Genomic DNA, 19,943 nt, shown 5'->3' on the forward strand with positions numbered 1-19,943 from the left:
AGGCAAAAGTAGTTTGTAAGTCAGCTGCTGTGAGCTTTTGTCAGGTCTTAACATACAAGCCCTATCAGTCAGACAGGACATTTGTGGAGGAAGTATTGTGTAAATTGAGAGCACGTTTGTACCTTTGTTAGCCAGCATAATTATCTCCCGAAGTCTAGAAGGCCTGTTGAGCTGGTGGAGTTAAGGTACGCTAAATTTCCATAGGCAGCAAACAGGGGTGGGAGCAAAGTGCCTGACACTCACTTCCAGCCAAAATAACAGCAGCATTGGCCATGGGTGATACTTAATGAGTTTAGAGCCATGACAAATCCGTGCCTCTGTCTCTGTCCTGCTTATGTTAATCCGTCACAGATCTGAGAGTCCAACAAGCAGCTAAATAGGCTGACACAGCTGAGGGGCCTGGGATCCTGCCCACTTCTACAGTGATTTATCAGTCTGAGCTGACCTGTAAAGGTCTCCTACCACACCCTAGTTTCAGTAGCTGAATACAAAGGTGAAAGGAGTGAGCAGTGTCTGGGGTAAGCGTGTTGAATGAATACTTGTCCTGTGACTCAGTAACTTCCCGCTAGAGAACCTTCCTTGGCATGTGTTATCATACTGCCCTGAAGCACTAGCTGGTGTCAGATCTCACCTGCCCTGCAGGCTGTACAGATAGTTGAAAAGCCAGTCCCTAGCCCTAAGCAGCATCTCTTCTGAGAAGACAAATAACAGATAGGAGAGAAGGTGAAAGGGAGATGCAGTCATCTGCGTAAAAATTCTTGCATTCCATATTTCCACTATTCCAGCTGGCTGTGTTCATAAACTGGCTGAGCAATGAGGAGTTGGCTCATACATGAGTAATACGTTTGCTTGAAGACAGAAGGAAGCTACTGCTGTGCTCCTGCTCCAACCTGGAAGACCTGAGGCATATGTGAAGAACATATTTTGGCTCTTGGAAAAGCACAGTTATAAGCAAGAGCCAAATTTTAAATGGCCTGCTAATGCTATGGACTGTTGAATCTTGGCATTAAAAATGCCAATGGTGACCTCAGCTCCTGGAAGCCTCGACTGTGTATAGCCGAGTCGAGAGACAGAAGTTATTTACACACCTAGGAGGGGCTGCCTGTTGACAGTACTTTCAAAAAGAAGTTTGGGTATGAAAATTCTAGTATAGCTGATGCTTTCAAATAAGCCTTTTCACTTCTGGCCATACAAGTATGAAGGAGCAGTTAAATGATAGATGAGAATGGTCTAGCTTAGTGTGGGGGTTAGGACTGGCTGAGTGTCCTTTCTCTGCTGTGAATGGTTGTCTGTACTTGACAGTCAAATTGCAACCTATAATAAAATGACTGTCATCATAGCTGCTTGATTGCACTAAAATTCCTTCTTCTATACTCGTCAGCAATATAAAAGCGGCATGAACCTCCTTGCAGTTGGACTAGATGACTGTTAAAGGTCCCTTCCAACCCAAACCATTCTATGATTCTATGATGGCCATCAGGTGTGTGGGAGGTAGCACCATCCCACAGCACTATGGACTGTATTTAGCCTTAAAGTCTCTGAGTAGCCTGATTTGTTTTGATTTCTCCCTTGGGATCTGTTATTAGCTTGTTTTGCTGAAGGAAAGGGCATAAATGGAGAAGGCAGATGACACCTGACTTGACTTTTTTTGATTAAGTACTCTCTAAATCTGTGTAGTGACCTTCCTGGTCTGTGGGTTAGTCTTCAAGTCATGTATAAGCATATACCTACTGTGTTTATGCCTAATGAGGAAAGAAAACAACCTCTCAAATTGCACACAGCAACTCCTTATTCTATTAAAGTATGTTTCGTAGAAGCAGAGTGACCCTGAAGCCTGAAGTAAAATTATTAAAAATTTCCTTCACGGTATTTAAAGTGGCTGCATTTCATGTGGTACATACATGTAGATCAATAAATTGCACAAACTTATTTTGCCGTTTCTGTCATGTGATGCTGTCTTCCTTTGTAACTCATTGTATTCATATAAGGGGTTTTGTGTAACGTATGGAAAAGATGGCACCATCTTCCAGTACACTTTTGGAATGTGTGTGTAAAAGTACTGGCATATGAACAGCCTGAAAAGACATCTTCTGAGCCCCCAAACAGCCATGGACTTAATCTTGGCACAGACTTCTTGTGCTGTCCTGCTAACTTATCTCAGTTTTAACCTTGGAAAACTGACCTTTGGAGACAAGAAGTCAAGATTTGCAATTACTGGAGACTTCTCCAGACCTGTCTTTTTTTTGAGAGTGTATCCTATCAAAGCATTTTTTCCAAGTTACTTCAGCTGATCTACTGACGGTGACAGGGCTGAGACTCTTCCCTCTCCAGGTCATTGTTATCCTTCATAATTAAAAAAAGGAGATTACCAGGATGGAAACAGCATGCTGAGACAGCATTAAAAAACAAAACAAACCCACACCCCCCTTCCCCCAAAGCAAAAATATCTGGCCTATTCTTTTCACACAGGTAAGTAGATTGTGTGTGTATCTAAATTCTTCGTTTTTCCCCTCCTCAGGCATTTACCAGAAAAAGTCAAAGATGATGTTCAGCTAAAGAATATGAGTGGGCAGTGGTTTTACGAAGCAAAATCAAAGAGGCACAGAGATAAGATACACGGAGCAGACATCATTAGAGCTTCCATGCGCCGGAAGCCTGCCACTCTCGGTAAGCATTTGGTTTATATCTTATTTCGGAAAGGCTGACTCTTAGTTAACTAACCTCAGACACTGTTTTCTGTGAAATACAAGAATATTGGTATCTCTACAAGCAGAAAATGATGCCAAAAAATAGATTTCCCATGTAATTTACAGTGTAAGTTTTCCTCTCCCCCAGTGCTATGTGTTAGTGAGAGTAACTGTGTGGTAACTGCTAACAGGAGGGACTGGCTTGTGTTTGTGTTGGACTAAAAGCCCTCTGCACTCCTGGACTGCATTCTCATTTCCATTTTTGAGGCCCTATGAGCTATCCTGGGACATGCAAAGAATCAGATTGAGGAAATTGCTCTTTAATATGAATTTCCAAGATTTTGGGTGCTCAGGTTGAGACATCTGAGGCTTAATGGTGGATACCATCAGCTAGACCTAGTGGTTAGAACTACTGAAATATGTGCTGGGAGCTCTCACAGCTATAACTGGCATCCTGTGTCCACAATAACTTTAAATGCACCCACTATCCTCCACATCATGGTGGGTGCCTGCAAATGATCCGTTAAAAATGCTCGTTAAATGTTTATGTGTCAGATAAGTTGCAGACATTAATTTAGTAGTACAGATAGGTAGGTAGTATATTGTATGTAAACTGAGTAATGCTGACAAGCTTGGTGCTCACTTAATATTTACTATATTCTGATTATTTTTTTTAAAGATCAGATTGTGGAAGATAATAATAGTGTTTAACACTGGATTTAAATAGTGTTTTGTTTGGAGAGAAACAAAACAAAAGAGAACGTAAGAGTTGCCCTACAGGACCAGACCAAAAGCTTGTGTCCCCAGCGTCCTGCCTCTGGGAGAGCCTGGCAGCATGTGTAGGCTCCAAGGCCAGGACCAGCCTGCAGCTAATCACACCTCAGGCTTTTCTGAAATAGGGGAGGTATTTCTGGATAATTTTTTCCCATTAATTTGTTCAAGAAGTTCTTTAAAGCCATGCCTCTTTTAACATTCGCCATCTCCTGTCCTGAGGCATTTTAAAATGAAGATTTTCCGCATAAGAAGTGAACAGTTTCCTGGTCAGGTTTTGAACTGATCACCATTAACGTTATCCCTGGGAGAGAAAGTTCCTCTAATTCTACTAAATCCTTTTGATTTAAAAGGGCAAGACTCGTCAGTACAACCTAGTGAGAATAACATTTGTCATCTTTATTTTTTTAAGTTCTATTAAGGGATTTTTCTGTCTGCTAGTGGAGCAAGTAAGGTACTTCTCTCAATACTATGGATGGACTACAGCTTGCTACTTTCTATGGGTTTTGTAACTGCAATTTAACCTTGTCTTCCTGTGTCTAATCCTGCAATGTTACATGTTCTTAATTCCTATATGCCCAGAGATGAGTTTGGATAATGGCATTTTAGTCAATTTAAGGTTACTGTGTAATGGTTTGGCGTTTTTCAAGTTAACAAGAAAAGACCTGAAACAGAAAAGAATGCAAAAAAATCACAGGTAGTTAGTGCAGCATGTTTGTAGTTTTGACTGATTGTGGACTTAAAGGTTATGAAAATCAGCTGTAAAATTCTAGCTAAATTTTACAGCAATTTATAGCTTAAAGGAAAGTACTTAAAGCCCTATTATCTTAGATGAAGGTTAATTACTCCCAATATTATTGCTTGAACAAAGGGGCATACTGGTACATTCAGAAATATGTGCAATTGCTTGGTTTCAATGACTCATTTAAATGTCAAGATATTTTTGCTTGCAGTTATGGATAGCAAAAGTGAGAATAAAAATCTTGCTCATTATTGCACACTAGGAAATTCTTCATTTCTAAACAAAGTGCAAAAAGCAGCAGAGGAAATAATGTAAATGAATGTTTTGACTGAAAGAGGTTATCACAATAGGATTCTGTCCCACCCCAGAAAGAAATGCAAATATATTTGCATTTGCTGAATGAGGTGGGGCTTTTTGTTTGGGTTTTTTTTTTCTTTTTTAATACTTACCTTTTTAACTTGTGGTATTGTGGTAATTCTATCCATAAAGGATTAGCCACCTGCTTAAATGAGAGTTATGACCAACTTCCAGTTTACTGCTGTAGGAAGGGGATAATTGGCTCGATTAACTGAACTTCAACATGTTTTCAGTTTCCTATGGTTTAATTGTTTTTGTTTCCTCAGGATCCAAGATTAAATTTTTGGTGTTTATCTAGCTACAAGAACTACAGCATCAGTCTTTACTAGTGTTATTTATAAAACTCCTCCATTTAGGATCACTTTAAGATCTAAAGCAGATGTACCTGGAGCAGTAGAGGGAAGTATTCAGACCAGTATGTGACATTTCTAGTAGCATTACAAAAATTATGCTTTGGAAGGCACCAGATCTGCCTCTGTACACAATTCAAGTATGGTGGACTTTGAAGTAGCTGTGGGATGAATGCAAGTACTTGTATTTTCTTCTTGAAGAAATGCTGTATGGGAGACAACAATATTCTTTTTTTATGTTCTAGCTGAAGTGGGTCAGAACAAATCAAACAAAGCAAAGAACAGCTGGGTTAGCAATGTTGATAAAGAAGTATTTGTGCCACCAGAACCACATGGCATTGTGGAACATCAAGAAGAAGAACAACTGAAAGCTAGTTCAAGGTAAGCTGTGTGTTTAATCACACTTAATTTGTATATATCAGGATTGAAACTTGTGAGCTGTAAGTTCCATCCAAAATATTTTACTTGCCTCTTATTTCAAAGGTAATAAAATTATTTTTCAGTATCACCCAAGGAATCTGTGCATGTGAAAGGCTGACAAATCATAGTCATGTATTAATCATTCTGCATTCAAATGCAGAATAATCTTCAGTTTACCTTTTCAAGGAAAAAGTTGTGTAGAGTGTAGCACACATATTGTCATGTCATAACTTAGTCTGGCTCCCAGAAGTGAGACCAGGATTTTCTGGTTAGAATGTCTGCCCATGATCAGTCCTCTGCAGTTAGTAATAGGGGGACAATAGCATCTGCATCTCTTCATTCAGTCACTTAATGAGACTAGATTATTGATTCAGCCTGAATTTTAAGTTTGGATCATACAAAGAATCAGAGACAGAGAAATTGCTCTTTGGAATTTTCCACATTTTTGGGTGCACAGTTTAAGCCCTCTGAGACTTTTTAAGGAGATGAAATGTATTTCAGGTGGAAAGAACCAGAATCTTTGGATACTTGCAGAAAATAAGTCAGATTCTACCAAGAAAAATAAAGGCCTTTCTGGAAAGCAGAGGCTTCCATTCAGAGTAAGGCAAGACAGACAGCTTGGATATGCCTGAATGGCTATAGTGGTTGCAGGAAAGCTGGATGATAAGTACTTTCTGAACTACAGAGGATTTTTGTATTAAATCACGCTATCTCAAGTCTGTAAACATCCCAAACAGCTTCATTTTACTTGGAAATATCCTGAGTTGCTTTCAGAGACAGATATGTCATCCCTTTAAAATACCTATGTGTATTGATTCATTGGCTGTGTGAAAAGGTTTCGAATAGCCTGCATTTGAAAAGGAATCTTAGCTAGGGTGACAGCAGGTGGAAATGAAATGTCTTTCAATGGCCAGATTCCCCAGTACCACTGAGGAAACAAGAACTAGGGTGTAACACAGATAGCTACTGCTTGTGCTTTCAGTGAAAGTGAGGTAAGAGCCAGAGTTACTTTTTAGGACGACTCTTACTTCTGGTTGTGCCATTGATCAGCTCTGTAACCTTTCAATTTCTTCTCTGTCTTCTGAGTCCTTCTCTGTACCTTATCTGTTTTTTCTTTGCAGCAAGGCTTGTATCCTACTATGCACTTGTACAGTATCTAGTAGCAATTGCATCTTTCGCTTTTGTGGTCTGCAAACTGGGCACGCACATTCACGGTGAATGGCACCAAAGGTCGGTGTAAGTCTTAATAACTCTGGCTTGCATTACTTCTCTGTCTTTTCCTTTATGTATAAATATCAGTGAACTCAAAGGGGTAGTCTTATCCACATCTGAAATCATGCTGAAAAAGGTCAAATCAACTGCTTTGTTTACAAATGAAGTTGTACGGTAAGGATGATAAAGGTTGCTTACCCCAAGAAAGCTTAGCTCCCTCCCCAGATTGGCTGATAATGCTGACAGGGTTATTACTGAATGGGGGGTGGGGGTGGATGGGGTGGGTTTACAGGTGGCTTTTACTTTCAGGAGATTGTTATGGAATTGTTTCTTTATGAACAGCACAAGACATGTTGCTGTTTAGTATATCTTTTAGAATATTTTACGAATCATCTTGCACATCAGGAAAAGATGATGATACTTTAAAAGAATTACAGCCTTATGTTATTCTTATCATTATAACTCTACAAATTGTGTGTAAGCGGTAAGGAGTGATACATTTCATAAACTCTCAGGGCAGCCTTTTCAAAAATATATAACGTAACGAGGTTGAAGAACACAGACAATTGTTTGGAATATGACTAACTTGATAGTGGTCTTTAACTTGAGGTGATTTGATGACTTATTTCAGGTCATAGCCATGTGAAGCTCAGTAGTTTTTGTCCAGGACCCTTTCCTGCCCTTTGCTCCAAATTGTGCCAGAAATTAATCAGCCTGTATACCATGTTCACGTGCGCTCGTACTCACCAATAGCTCAAGATCTTCTCTCTACAGCAAGCTCACACAGTCCAGCATTTATGGGACGGTGGGAAATGGACCTTAGGAAGTGATCAAGAGTATATGTGGCTGGATGCCTACTGGCATATACCTTGTAAAAATACTTGATTAGATGCCTCAGATTATTTGCTTCTAAAATATCAAAAGCTGAAGCAAGCAAATGTGGCAGGACTATGTGCAATTCATTGCTTATTATTTCAGTATGGGCTTATTTCATTGTGACTGAGATTAGTCTACGCAACATTGCATGTGAGAAATTGCAGGAGGCATGATATGTTTTTAAAGTATTCCTCCTTTCTGTTCTTTTGATACTGGACTTCGAAAGAAACAGTCTGACATGGCTGTGGGCTTGTCTGTAATGGCAGGAGGTGATCAGGACTTGAGGGGAAACCCAGTGCTGGGAAAGCCCACCCCACCAGCTGGGGTGGGAAGGGAAAGCCCAGACACTACAGATATTTAATATGGCAAGGAATTAATTGACTCTTCCTCTTGCAATACAATAGTCTTAACGTGGCTACAATTAGGAGGATGAAAGTATAATCTAGAGTATCATTCTGGAGCTTGGGACTGTGTTAAGTGAGTATTGTGGTTTAACCTCAGCCGGCAACCAAGCACCACGCAGCCGCTTGCTCACTCCCCCCCCACCCAGAGGGATGGGAAGGAGGATCGGACAAGGAATGTAAAACTCCAGGGTTGAGATAAGAACAATTTAATAGGTAAAGCAAAAGCCGCGCACCCAAGCAAAGCAAAGCAAGGGACTCATTCACCGCTTCCCCTGGGCAGGCAGGTGTCCGGCCATCCCCAGGGCAGCCGGGCTCCGTCACACGTAACGGGGACTCAGGAAGACAAATGCCATAATTCCGGGTGTCCCCCGCTTCCTTCTTCTTCCCCCAGTTTATATACGCAGCATGATGTCATATGGTATGGAATAGCTCTTTGGCTAGTTCGGGTCACCTGTCCTGGCTGTGTCCCTCCCAATGTCCCGTGCTCCTCCAGCCTTCTCACTGGCAGGGCCCAAGGAACTGAAAAGCCCTTGACTTAGTACAAACATCACCCAGCAACAACCAAAACCATCAGTGTGCTGTCAGCAGTGTTCTCACATCAGAGCCAAAACGCAGCACTGCACCAGCTACTAAGAAGAAAACTAACTCTATCCCAGCTGAAACCAGGACAGTGAGCTCACATCTTCTAGTGTCCAAATGCTACACGTGGTTCAGGTACTTGGACTTTAAAAACATTTTAAAGTGCTACTTTAAGGGTAGGTTTGTGGGATGTGTGGGGTTTCCCCCGCCCTCCACCCCAGCTCCCTCTTTCTTCCTCTAAGAGTGTGCTTCAGGCCAGCACTGGCTTGCAGGTTTTGCATAAACTGAATGACTGCTGACCTGAGGATTGGGATGAGAAGATACATGATAATGAATTACCCAGGCTTTTTTGTTCTCGTTCCTATCCTTAAACCAAAACAATTCTTACTGAATGTGAAGAAAATCCAGTTCTAGTAGATCTGTTTGTAAACTGCTGAGGGTCAAATCCAGCCCTAGGGCCAGTTCAACTGCTGTTGAGTCAGGATGCTGCTATATTAGATGGAACAGAAATCAGCCCACAACTATATTTCTAATATTAGCATAGTCATCTTCATCCCCACACCCCAAACATCTAAATTCAGTAATGAAGCTATGAATGGTGTTTTTCTTGGGTGTTATATCACTGTGGTACTTTTCTTGCATAGCAGAGTCTTTACAAGCCAGGTGTGTGAAGTGTCTGTTGAAGGTGTAACCATGCACACAGCATGAGTTTTCACAGGATGACTCAGTTTGTCAATATGAACTCTGTTCAGTGATACCATCTGTCTAAGCTGAAACTCAAAAAAGGGGAATGTTAAAGGGGTTTTATCTTTCGATTTAAGATTTGTAGGTTGTTTTCTTCCCTAGGCTAGAAAATATTCTTAGCTTACGTTGAACAGGTGACAAGTGTGGTCCTAGAGTTCTGCAAGGTGAAAATTTGCACAAAAGCCCTAATTCCTAAAATCCGTGTAACTTTTCTGGAATAATAAGGTACTGGGATACCTAGATAAGGACACTTTTATGGAGTCCTGTTAAATCGCCCTAGCTTTACTCACACCAGATTCTCTACCCTTCAGGATGAGCCCAGGAAAGCTTTTTTGTTTTTTTGACTGGGAAGCCATTTCTGAGTAGACTGTATTGACAATGCATACAAATTTGGAACCCTTTTCTCCAGCTTTGCTCCTGCCTTTGCCTTGTTGCCTCTTGGTTCTTTTCCAGTGCTGTCCAGTCTGCGCTGTATGGAATCTGGGCCTTTACTGTAGTTTGTTTTGCTGAATTGCAGTGCAGAATTTTTTTAATCTGGCTGTATCTGTCAGTTTGGCTTCATACACTCTCTTAGATCAGCCTTGTGAATGCAGCATGTCTGGGAATTGTTTGTACAGTTTTCCCATCTGTATGGGTTGTTGACATGAAACTTAGTTATAGGATCCTGTGTAGGTTTTTTTTTTTCCTCTACTTTGTGTCTTCTTTAGAGCAGGGTTTTCAAGTTGTAATGCAAAATTAACAACTCTTGATTATTCTATGGTAAGTCAGAAGTAGCGTTGCATTAAAATATTATTGAATTGTGTGTGTGTGTTCAGTGAGGCTTAAAGTTACCTCCCCCTCTGTAAAAAAGAATGTCTTGCTGGTTTCTTGAGCCCAGGGTACATAACGAAATTTTCCTTTTTTAAAACGAGTGAAGGCTTTAAACATTCATTACCTAGACCTTTAAAAAAAAATAAAATGAAATCATGTTTGTCCTGTTGGCTAGTAGTAGATGGTGTAGAGACATGCAAAGTGCAGGAGCACACAGATGCTCTTAAAAGCAAAAACTCAAGTGCTTTATAAAAGCAAGAATACAGACTCCAGTTCAGCAGAATAAAATTTCTTTAAATATAGATATTTTCAGACTTTTAAAAATAAAAAATGTTAGAACGAAGGTTAAAAACTGTAATGTGGGGTTATATTTTTTTGAAAATAAAAGTTGCAATATTAAGCTCTTTGAGAACTAGATTTTTTCTTATTTAAAATCGGAGAAGAATAAAAAGAGCAATAATAATCTGTTATACCTACTGTGTGCATATAAAAGGCTGCTGCAGTTAATGCTGAAATACAAGAACAGTTTATTTTTTCACCCGTGAGATAGCTTCCATTACAAGATGAGCTCATACCTTAAGTTTATTTCACTATGCATTGTGGTATATTTCTTAGAGCTAGTGTTGAACCAGAAGAGCAAAGGAGAAATACAGAAATTGATAGCTCAGATTACAACTGGTATTTTTTTCCTAGCCTTTTGGTCAGGCTGCTCATTACCTTGTCGTCTTATCTTCTCCATAATGATGTTTTTCCATTTGAGAAGTGACATCACTGCCATTTTACAGACACACTTGGCAGTCCAAAGGCTGGTAACCTTTCAAGGGTGGCTCCCAGACCTTTTTTCTAAACTTTGAGGTTAACTGTACCGCACCTGGAGAAGTGGGAAGTTCTCTCTTCAGCACGGCAAACTATTGCCAGTTACCTGACTGGAGAGAACTTTGTCAGTGTGAGGAGGCAGCTCCTGTCTGAACCTGAAACTTGATGAGAGGTGGTATCCTGAGGTGCCACATCTGCCCCCAAAAGCATTATCTTGTGGCTCTGCTGCTTACCAATCGATATCTGAAGGTCTTTTCACCCATACCAAAGATCATTGACTGAAGAAATATTTAGTATTGGACTCTCCTTGTACATCTATATTGGAAAAAACATAGGAGTTTCTTTTCTTCCTAGTCTGAGGCCATATTTCCTATTTGGAGGATATTAATTTTTCCTGTCTTGTACTGTTTCCCCCATCCCCAAAATTTTAAGTGTGTAAGTTGGTTAATGCCAGCACTTTCTATATAAAGTTAAGGTACTGAATGTGGTGGTTATATGAAGACCATATTTAAATCCACATCTGACTTCCATCTTCACAAAGTAAATGCTTTTTCACATCTGAGATGTTCAGATAAACTCAAATTATAAAAATTGATTGCTTTGGAAAAAAACCCTTGCATCATTCTGCAAGTAGATGAATACTACTTGGCATAATGTAAGAGCAGTCTCTTCTAGTTGTTTTAATTTCTCTTTACCTGGGCTATGCTTAGTCAGGATCACAAGTAATAATTTGCTTTGCTTATGATATCAAACCACAGATTTTACAGATCTTCATTGAAAGAATAGCTTATAAGCTGTAGCTCTTAAGGGGATGTGCTGTTGTCTTTACATGTCACATCTTTGCTATAGTGGTGATGGGGTTCCTCTGATTTTTCTGACCTGGGCGCTTTGAAGAACTCTATTTTTATCAGATTTTGGCACCTTCCTCCATTTTGATTTCAGTCCTAGAAGTATAAATGTAAGACAAGGATGGAGACAGCAACACTGGTATTGTTAGGAGAGTGGCTATATTTACATAAAGCTTGCTCAAGAATCTAAAAGATTTAAAAATATGGTTTCTGTCATGCCAATTAGAAGTTGTATTGAATTCTTTAACAAACAAAGAATTTTTTGCAAGGGAAGAAAGCAGCAGTAATATCCCCGTGCATGGTAAGGAGAAGGTTTGCTTCTAAATCTAATGAGAATTGGCTAAATAGAAAACTTCAGGTGCTGAGAGCTTATATTTGAGTATATATAAACAATTACTTGTTTTGTCTTTTCAAAAAGGCTTACTGTAATGTCCTGTTTGCTAAAGTTTTTACATGCTTTTTCTTTCCAGTTCTAAAACAACAACCTCTGTGTTAGACAAACCAGGGGAAAGACCTATGAAGGCAGCAGTCTCATCAGTAAAGGTATGACTGGTATTGAATATAGCCGAAGTTGTTGTTTACATTTTGTGTGTTTCTCAGCTTCAGTGGTAAAGACAATTAAAGATTTGAGGAAGAAAGATAAGGAGTTGGAAAAAATTAATGTTTTTTGTTTTGGAGGGAGATAATGGAAACCACTAAAAGTTCAACGCTGAAGTGCTGTTATGGCTATAGTCAGTGGCTGGCTGTGCTTGACATTACTTCCAGCCTCTTCAACCACTGAAAAGAATTGTCCTGCTGTGTTCCAAGATCTGTAGTCACAAAATTAGAGACAATGTTATTTAACTTGCAACAATTTAGAATTTTCAACTGTCTTTAAGTGGTGGCTTATCTCTGCTGTTGGTGACTTCAAAAAGAACAAGATGAGGCTATCACTAGCACTTCTGATGATTCCTTGGTTCATACTGTTTAGGTTTTTATCATATATCTAATTTAAGAGGCATGCTTTCAGACTCTTTGCAGACAGGGTAGTGAGGCAGAGGTAATCACTGCACTTTATTTTGTGAAGAGTGTGCTGGTATAACAATTTGACTGCAATTATAATCTTCATTCCCTTTTAGCAAAGAAGAAATCCATTTAATTCCACTGCATCTGGTGATAACTTGAACAGTGGGGAATCAGAAAACAGACCAGCCACTCTACCTCAGCTAACAAAGAAGGGTAAGACTAAAAAAGACTGAATTTCTTGGTGGCTTATATGGAAATTTTTACTTTCATTGCTGCCTTTTGTAAGGTATCAAAACCTGTTTTATCTTAATTATGTGGAGATATCAACTAGTTAATTTCAAACCCTATGTAAAACATATAAATATACTCAGGAAATGGCTGTTTATGTGACCTTCCAGTTACTGCTGCTGTTGGTTCAACAGAAGCCTAACTCTTTGATCTTTATTTTTTTCCTTTGTTTTCTCACTCCTGTTTGTTGTCAAATTCTCCCTTTCCCACAGCGTTCTCTGCAGGCAAGTAAATGAGTGGTGATGTATCACAATGCAGACATTTGAACTTGTAATTTACAGACTCATATGTGGAAATTACTCTCCTGTTTCTGTTATAAAGCTTGCTGACAGGAAAAAGGAAGACTTGCACATTAGGAATTAAAAAAAAAAAGCAAAAATTCACCTCCCTACCAGGACATAATTTCAGCATTTTACCTTGTTCCATATGAGTGTGGAAGTAGCCTGTTTCCATTTCTATAGGTTGCTGTTTATGTTCTGAAGCTGAAGGGTTGTATGTGTATTCAAAAGCTGCCCTTCCTGCAAAATATTGTCCCTTGCAGGAATAATGCTGATCAAAAATTTGGTGTGTTCTCTATCTTTAGAGTCATAAAATAGTATTTCTAGAATAAGAAATAACTGCAGGATTTTCATCTGCTAAGAATTCCTAGTACTTACAAATGAAATCAATTGTTGATTTGTGATATGTTGAATTTCCACCTTTTACTGCAGATGTTTTTAATAAACCAGTATAATGGCTGCATTCTAGATCTGCGCTGTCATACTTCTGTGTTTATGCAGATGAATGTCATGTAAACACATGATTTCTTCTATATATGTCTTACAGAAGTTTTGTCACTCTCAGAAGAGAGCCAACCTCAACCAAACATACAAGATGATGAAACAGAGAAGCATAAGAAGCCTTCTGTAGAACCTGCTGGCGAATCGCAGAAAGGACTAGTTAAGCGTCCTGTCCCAAAAGCTAGAAAATTAATTCACAAAGCAACAGATCCAGTGTCACAAAAAGAAGGCTTTGTTCCAAAACCAGCCAAACAGCCGGAGAGGATTAACGGCATTGGTACACCGCCCAGGGGCATTTTGAAACGCAGTTCAAGTTCAAGTTCCACTGACTCAGAAGTTCGTGTTAGTCAGATGTTAGATGTTCAGAAAAAGAGTGGTCTTCCTACTGCAACTATTTTTGAAGGAGAAGCTGAGAAGAACTCTCTTAGGGAAGAAGCAGAAGACTCCACAGAAATTTCACTGGAAAAACTAAAACAAGTGAGGTTCTCATCTGGCACAGGCAAAGGAGAACCTCTGCAAAGCCCACAGCTCCACCATGGTAGAGAAACAGGAGAGTTCGATATGTTAGAATCTGATGAAATAAAGGGTAGTGGAAATGATGCTATTGGATCAGATTCATTTGGGAATAAGCAAACTTCTGCTGTAAAGCCTTTGGGAACCTATTCATCAGTTTTAGAAATAAAACCAATAGATGGCTTACAAGAAGATACATCGGCATCTGGCCCTTGTGACACTAACAGGTCAGTCTTCCTGGTTAATGAAACCTCGCAGACAAAGACGGTTACTCCTAAGAAACTTGAAACTCCACAGAAGACCTCCAGCAATATCCTGCCAAATAGCAATATTGAACTGAGTGCTGATGAGACACGTGAAAATAAATCCAACCAGATCTTGAGCCATGAATCAAAGTTACACAAAAACATTACTGGTAAGAGATTAATAGGAGTGAAGAATAGGATGCAGTAGCATATAGCACGTATTCGTTAATGTTTGAATCACTTGTATCTAAGAATTAAAAGCTAGGAAACAGAAATAGTAGGAATGTGCTACCTATTGCAGAATTAGAATACAAAAAAGATTATTTAGAATTTAATGCTTTAATGTAGCCAGTATTTCTAGACGTTCTGTTGGTATTCTTAAGAATTAACAATCAGACCAGAGTATGGATAGGCACCTTTATTGTGAATGATGAAAGTGAAGTGATGGCATTTGGATAAAATATCTGTCATAAGGCCTGCTAGATCTGTCTGCATAGGAACTAAAGCATTTTTGGTGTACCACTGTCAACTGTCCTTGGTAGTAATCCAGTTGTGACCTGGGGATTTGCTCCTGGGACTAAACACAAATATGCTGGGCTGTCCCCTCTTCAGGGGACATTTAGCCATTCCCTTTAGAATGGGGATGACTAATCTTATCTGCTTACATCCTCAAAAGTAGTATGATTAATCTTCCAGTAGGATATCTCAGCGCAGGAATTATTTTTCACTTTATTGCCCACAGTATGGTTCCTTCCAGTAATACAAGGACAGAGAATTCCTTTCTCTGCTAACAGTTAAAAAAAAAAATAATGATATGAGAGGCTTTTCAAGATAGATCAAACATTTGTAGAGTCATGTGTCTGATTCCTAACTCAGATAAGTTTGTTTACGTTGTAGATGAACATCAGCTTTCTGCTAAGACAGAACCACATGAGATGTCCAATATCAATTCTACAAGTCTTCAACAAGGTAAGCCTGATCTTGTTGAGGAGCAAGATGCTAAAACCACTTTCAAGCCTGACAAACATGCAGATGAACTCACGAAAGTGGCTGATGAATCTGTATCAAAAGTTTTAGACTGGTTTAAAAGAAGTTCTGGTACTGAAGATAGGAAACATGTATCAGCTAAGTCCCAAGGCAGGGAACCCAAAGAGGAAGTAGAGTTCTCAACCAGAACAACAGTTCTTCCTACAGAAGACAGTGGCCTTAGCACGGATGAAAAAATGGGAGTTACGGAAGAGTTACTGTTTGGAAGGATTAATCAACGGAACAGTATTTCACCTGCATCATTTATTTCAGAAGATACGCAGCTGGTAAAAGAGAGGATGAAACCTAAGAAGGGGGAAGAGAATGAGGAACAAAATGACAAATCACTAACTGAATTTGACTGTACAAAAGCTGAAGAAAAAGAACGTGGACGAGAAATCAAGGAACAAAATATAAAATCGAATCTCTTGGAACATGAAGAACACAAGTTACCAGCTCAAAAATGTGAACTGGAGAAGGCAATACAAGAAAAAAGAAGAATAAGGGAGATCAGAGCATTCTGGGAGGGGGATAAAACTATCCCCAGTCATGGAGAGCAAGAAGTTAGTATCAATTCTAATGCATCAGGTGGCAGTACATTAAAGAGTCTTGGAGGAAGTGACAAAATAAAACCAGCTGCCATATACCTACCTAATGGATTGGGTGATCAAAGCAAGAATATGCTAAGTAGTGCTGAACTAAGTTGTGCAAGCCAGGCTTCAAGAAACAAACACCAAAACTCTTTTGAGTTTGGATCAGGCCATGCAGTTGGAAAGTCAAAAAGAACGCTTCCACCTGATGAAGTTCACGTATATACAGAATTGCCAAAAGCCAGTAACTTGCAGTCAAGAGTTGGTGCCACTTCAGCTTCCCCAGAAAACAAAGAGAAAGAAGTAGATGGGAAAGAAACACTTAAAGGAAAAGCTGCTGCTTGTTTCCGACAGAAGCCCAGCTTCCAGGTTTTGTCTTTAAAAGAAAAAATTAATGAGAAGCTGAAGAATCAAATTTCAGATCCTTCACAGTTCCAGAGTTTGAGAAATTTCTGGGATACTGGGGTTAAGTTACAGAGTAACATTGACAGGGGAGATGTTTCTTTGCCAGATAGTACCAGTCCAGTAACCTGTGAAAGAAAATCAAAGGAAGATAAAAAAAGCACAGATAATGCGAGCAAGCAAGAGTTAATTCAACAACAAACCCAAACATCTGAGAGAGAAAAAACACGGAAACTAGATTCTCTGGTATGTGAACTGCCTCTAGAATCTCCTACCCTGAATGGTCTGAACTTGACACACACACAAAATACAGACTTTATCCAGCCGGACAGAAAACCAGTTACCCCAAAACCACAGAAAAAGATGGGTCTTCCAGATCAAGAAGTTAAAGAATGTGTAGAAAAAAGTATAGTTTCATCAAAAGGACATCATGTTTCCCTGCAGTTGCTCCAATCACCTGATGATAAAGATGCTTCAAAGGAGTCAGCAGTAGATGATTGGCTATGTTTACCTGTAGAAAAAGTGGGGAACAAGACTACTCCATTAGATGTCAGTCTCCCTAAAGAAGAAGTTGCAGAGACCATGGATAAGGTTGTTCTACCTAAAGCTGAACTTGATGTATTTAAATTTGGCCTAAAGAAATTAGAAAAGGAAGCCTCTGAGACGTCATCTAGCTTGAACCTAAAAGAAAACATTTTGAAAGGGAAAGTTCTTCACTCAAATCAGTGCAAGGTCTTTGAAAGAACAGTAGAACAGAGCCATGACATTTCTCCTGCCGATAAAAAAGTAGGGAAGAGAACAGGAAAAGTGAATGTGCTATCGACAGATGAGCATGAAAACAAAAAAAGCCTCAGGGAACAGTTTAGGGAATTTGAAGGTTTCTGTCTACAGCACAAGGCAGCAGACAAAGATACTCTTGAGGGTTCCCAGAGGCCTCAAGCTGCTTTGCAGAACCTGCTTAGAGAAACCTTTGCATCTCAACCTTCTGAATACAGAAGGGTGGGAATGCAAACATCTGATGATGTGAACAGTATGTCACAAACTAATTGTAGTGTAGAATCAACATGCCAAGAAGATACTAGTCAGCCTGAAGAGGTCAGTGAGACCATAGAAAAGTCTGTTGCCCCATCCAAGGTCAGCGGCTTGAGTTCTGCTGTAGAGAAGTTGCTGAAGGAGGCCTCAGAAACACCCCCTCCTAAACCCAAAGGTGCTGACAGCATGGAACAGAGGACTGCTGAGGTGCAAGTTATAAGCACAACCCATGAGCACAATAGAGAATTGCTGCAGGAAGCTGGCGAGACCATAGAAAAGTCTGTTGCCCCATCCAAGGTCAGCGGCTTGAGTTCTGCTTTAGAGAAGCTGCTGAAGGAGGCCTCAGAAACACCCCCTCCTAAACCCAAAGGTGCTGACAGCATGGAACAGAGGACTGCTGAGGTGCAAGTTATAAGCACAACCCATGAGCAAGATAGAGAGTTGCTGCAGGAAGCTGGCGAGACCATAGAAAAGTCTGTTGCCCCATCCAAGGTCAGCGGCTTGAGTTCTGCTTTAGAGAAGTTGCTGAAGGAGGCCTCTGAGATGCCCCCTCCTAAACCCAAAGGTGCTGACAGCATGGAACAGAGGACTGCTGAGGTGCAAGTTATAAGCACAACCTATAAGCATGATGGAGAGTTGCTGCAGGAAGCTGGCGAGACCATAGAAAAGTCTGTTGCCCCATCCAAGGTCAGCGGCTTGAGTTCTGCTTTAGAGAAGTTGCTGAAGGAGGCCTCAGAAACACCCCCTCCTAAACCCAAAGGTGCTGACAGCATGGAACAGAGGACTGCTGAGGTGCAAGTTATAAGCACAACCCATGAGCATGATAGAGAATTGCTGCAGGAAACTGGTGAGACCAGAGAAAGATCTGCACCATCCAAGGCTGAATATAGAGTATTTGACGTTAATTTGCAGAAACTACCAAAAGAGGTCTCTGAAACATCAGCTTCTGTGCTGGAAAACATGGATAAGAAAATGCAAAGTAAAATGCAGATGAGTCTAAGTGTGCATGCTCTGCATCAAGAGAGAGATCATCCTCAAGAAATACAAGAAAAAATAGAAAAAAATTATGTTTCAAACGCTGTAAAATTCAATGAATTCAATAGCTCTTTAGAAAAACTTATTCAAGATGCATCTGAAGGTCCATGTCCAGTATCCAGAGAGTTACATAAATGGGAAAAGTTTGGGGATCATATGTTTCCATCACAAAAAGAGACTACATTCATGACACTGTTACAGCCACATAGTCCTTTAAGAAGGTATCATACACGGATGAAGATAACTGTCAAAGGGGGAGCTCCAGAACAAAACATCAAAGCTTCAGTAAATGATCTTGCAGTAAATGAAACTGAGGGTTCTGATCTTCCTGAAAGAAATGGAGGTATTAATAAAATAGAGAAGAGAAACATGGCTCCAGCTGATCTTCCTCCCTTGGAAGGAGAGGTCAATATGACTGCAGTCAAGCCATTCAAGATAAATGAGAAAGGAAGGAAAGACGGAAGCACATCCTTGGATACCTCTGAAAAGCATTCAGAATTTAAAGCACTGTTGAAATTCAGAAGAGCAAGCACACCACTAAAAGATGAGAGCAGCTCCTCCCAGCCAGAAGGAGCTCAAATCTGCCTAATGTCTCAGCATGAGGAAAATGATGAAGAGGAAGGGGTCGGCTCAAATTTGGGATCTGGTTTTTCAGATGAAAACTCTGATTCCCACTGTGGAACCAGAAGTTCAACTTGTGAGCTGTCTGATTTCTAAAATTCATGGTGCTGGGTTGTTAAACATGGCTCCAATTATTTTTTTTTTTAGTAGCTAATTTAAAATATTTTAAATGAAAGTCTGTATGATACTTAATTGAATGCTTCAGATATTTGGCAAGGATGGGAAGAAATAATTAAATCCTTTAATTGGAAAGTGTTTGACAAATGCATACTACATTGGGGTAAGCCTTTTTGGTAAGGGGAGTTTAGCAGTTTGGATCAATCACATCAGTCTTCATGATTTAACCCTTTTCTTCCTCCCCTGTGACATTGTCTTCAAATTAATAATATTAACATTCAATATCTGATATTTCTTTTAATTATACTGGATTAAAAAAGGAAAAAAAAATAATTCAGTGGCTGACTGAGTTCATTCTTTAGTTTGACCAGCTAGTCTTCAAAGGTAAACACCAGTGGAATGGCTGGATGTGGAGATATTCATTCATACCAATACCCTGTGCTATTCCACTTAGCACTGCTGCCTGTTGCACTAGCAAGTGGCCATATACATTATCTGTTTAGTAGAATTCTTATTATTTGATTGAATGCCAGCTCTAGCAAATAGTGTGTGGTAGTCATCAAAGAGCTTAAGGTAGAGGAGATAATTTCATCTTTTTAATCTCATACTGAGAGACTGGGAATTTTTTTTTTTCACCTGGAGGCTCTGAGAAATATGTGAAGTTTACCGGGCCT

The 19,943-nt window shown here is 39.8% G+C and overlaps 1 protein-coding gene across 3 annotated transcripts in view; it reads left to right on the top strand.

Annotated features, from left to right (window-relative positions):
• SYTL2 (synaptotagmin like 2) overlaps nt 1-19,943 on the top strand; it is a 61,921-nt gene that overhangs the window by 26,816 nt on the left and 15,162 nt on the right. For 2 of the 3 annotated variants that reach the window (XM_037377541.1, XM_037377542.1), the window contains exon 1: nt 15,423-19,228. In XM_037377541.1, coding sequence (XP_037233438.1) covers nt 15,670-19,228 — 3,559 coding nt within the window. In that variant the 5' untranslated portion in view covers nt 15,423-15,669. The other variant, XM_037377544.1, reaches the window with a different exon arrangement.

Source organism: Falco rusticolus, chromosome 2 (genome assembly GCF_015220075.1).
Source record: "Falco rusticolus isolate bFalRus1 chromosome 2, bFalRus1.pri, whole genome shotgun sequence".
Taxonomy (NCBI): domain Eukaryota; kingdom Metazoa; phylum Chordata; class Aves; order Falconiformes; family Falconidae; genus Falco; species Falco rusticolus.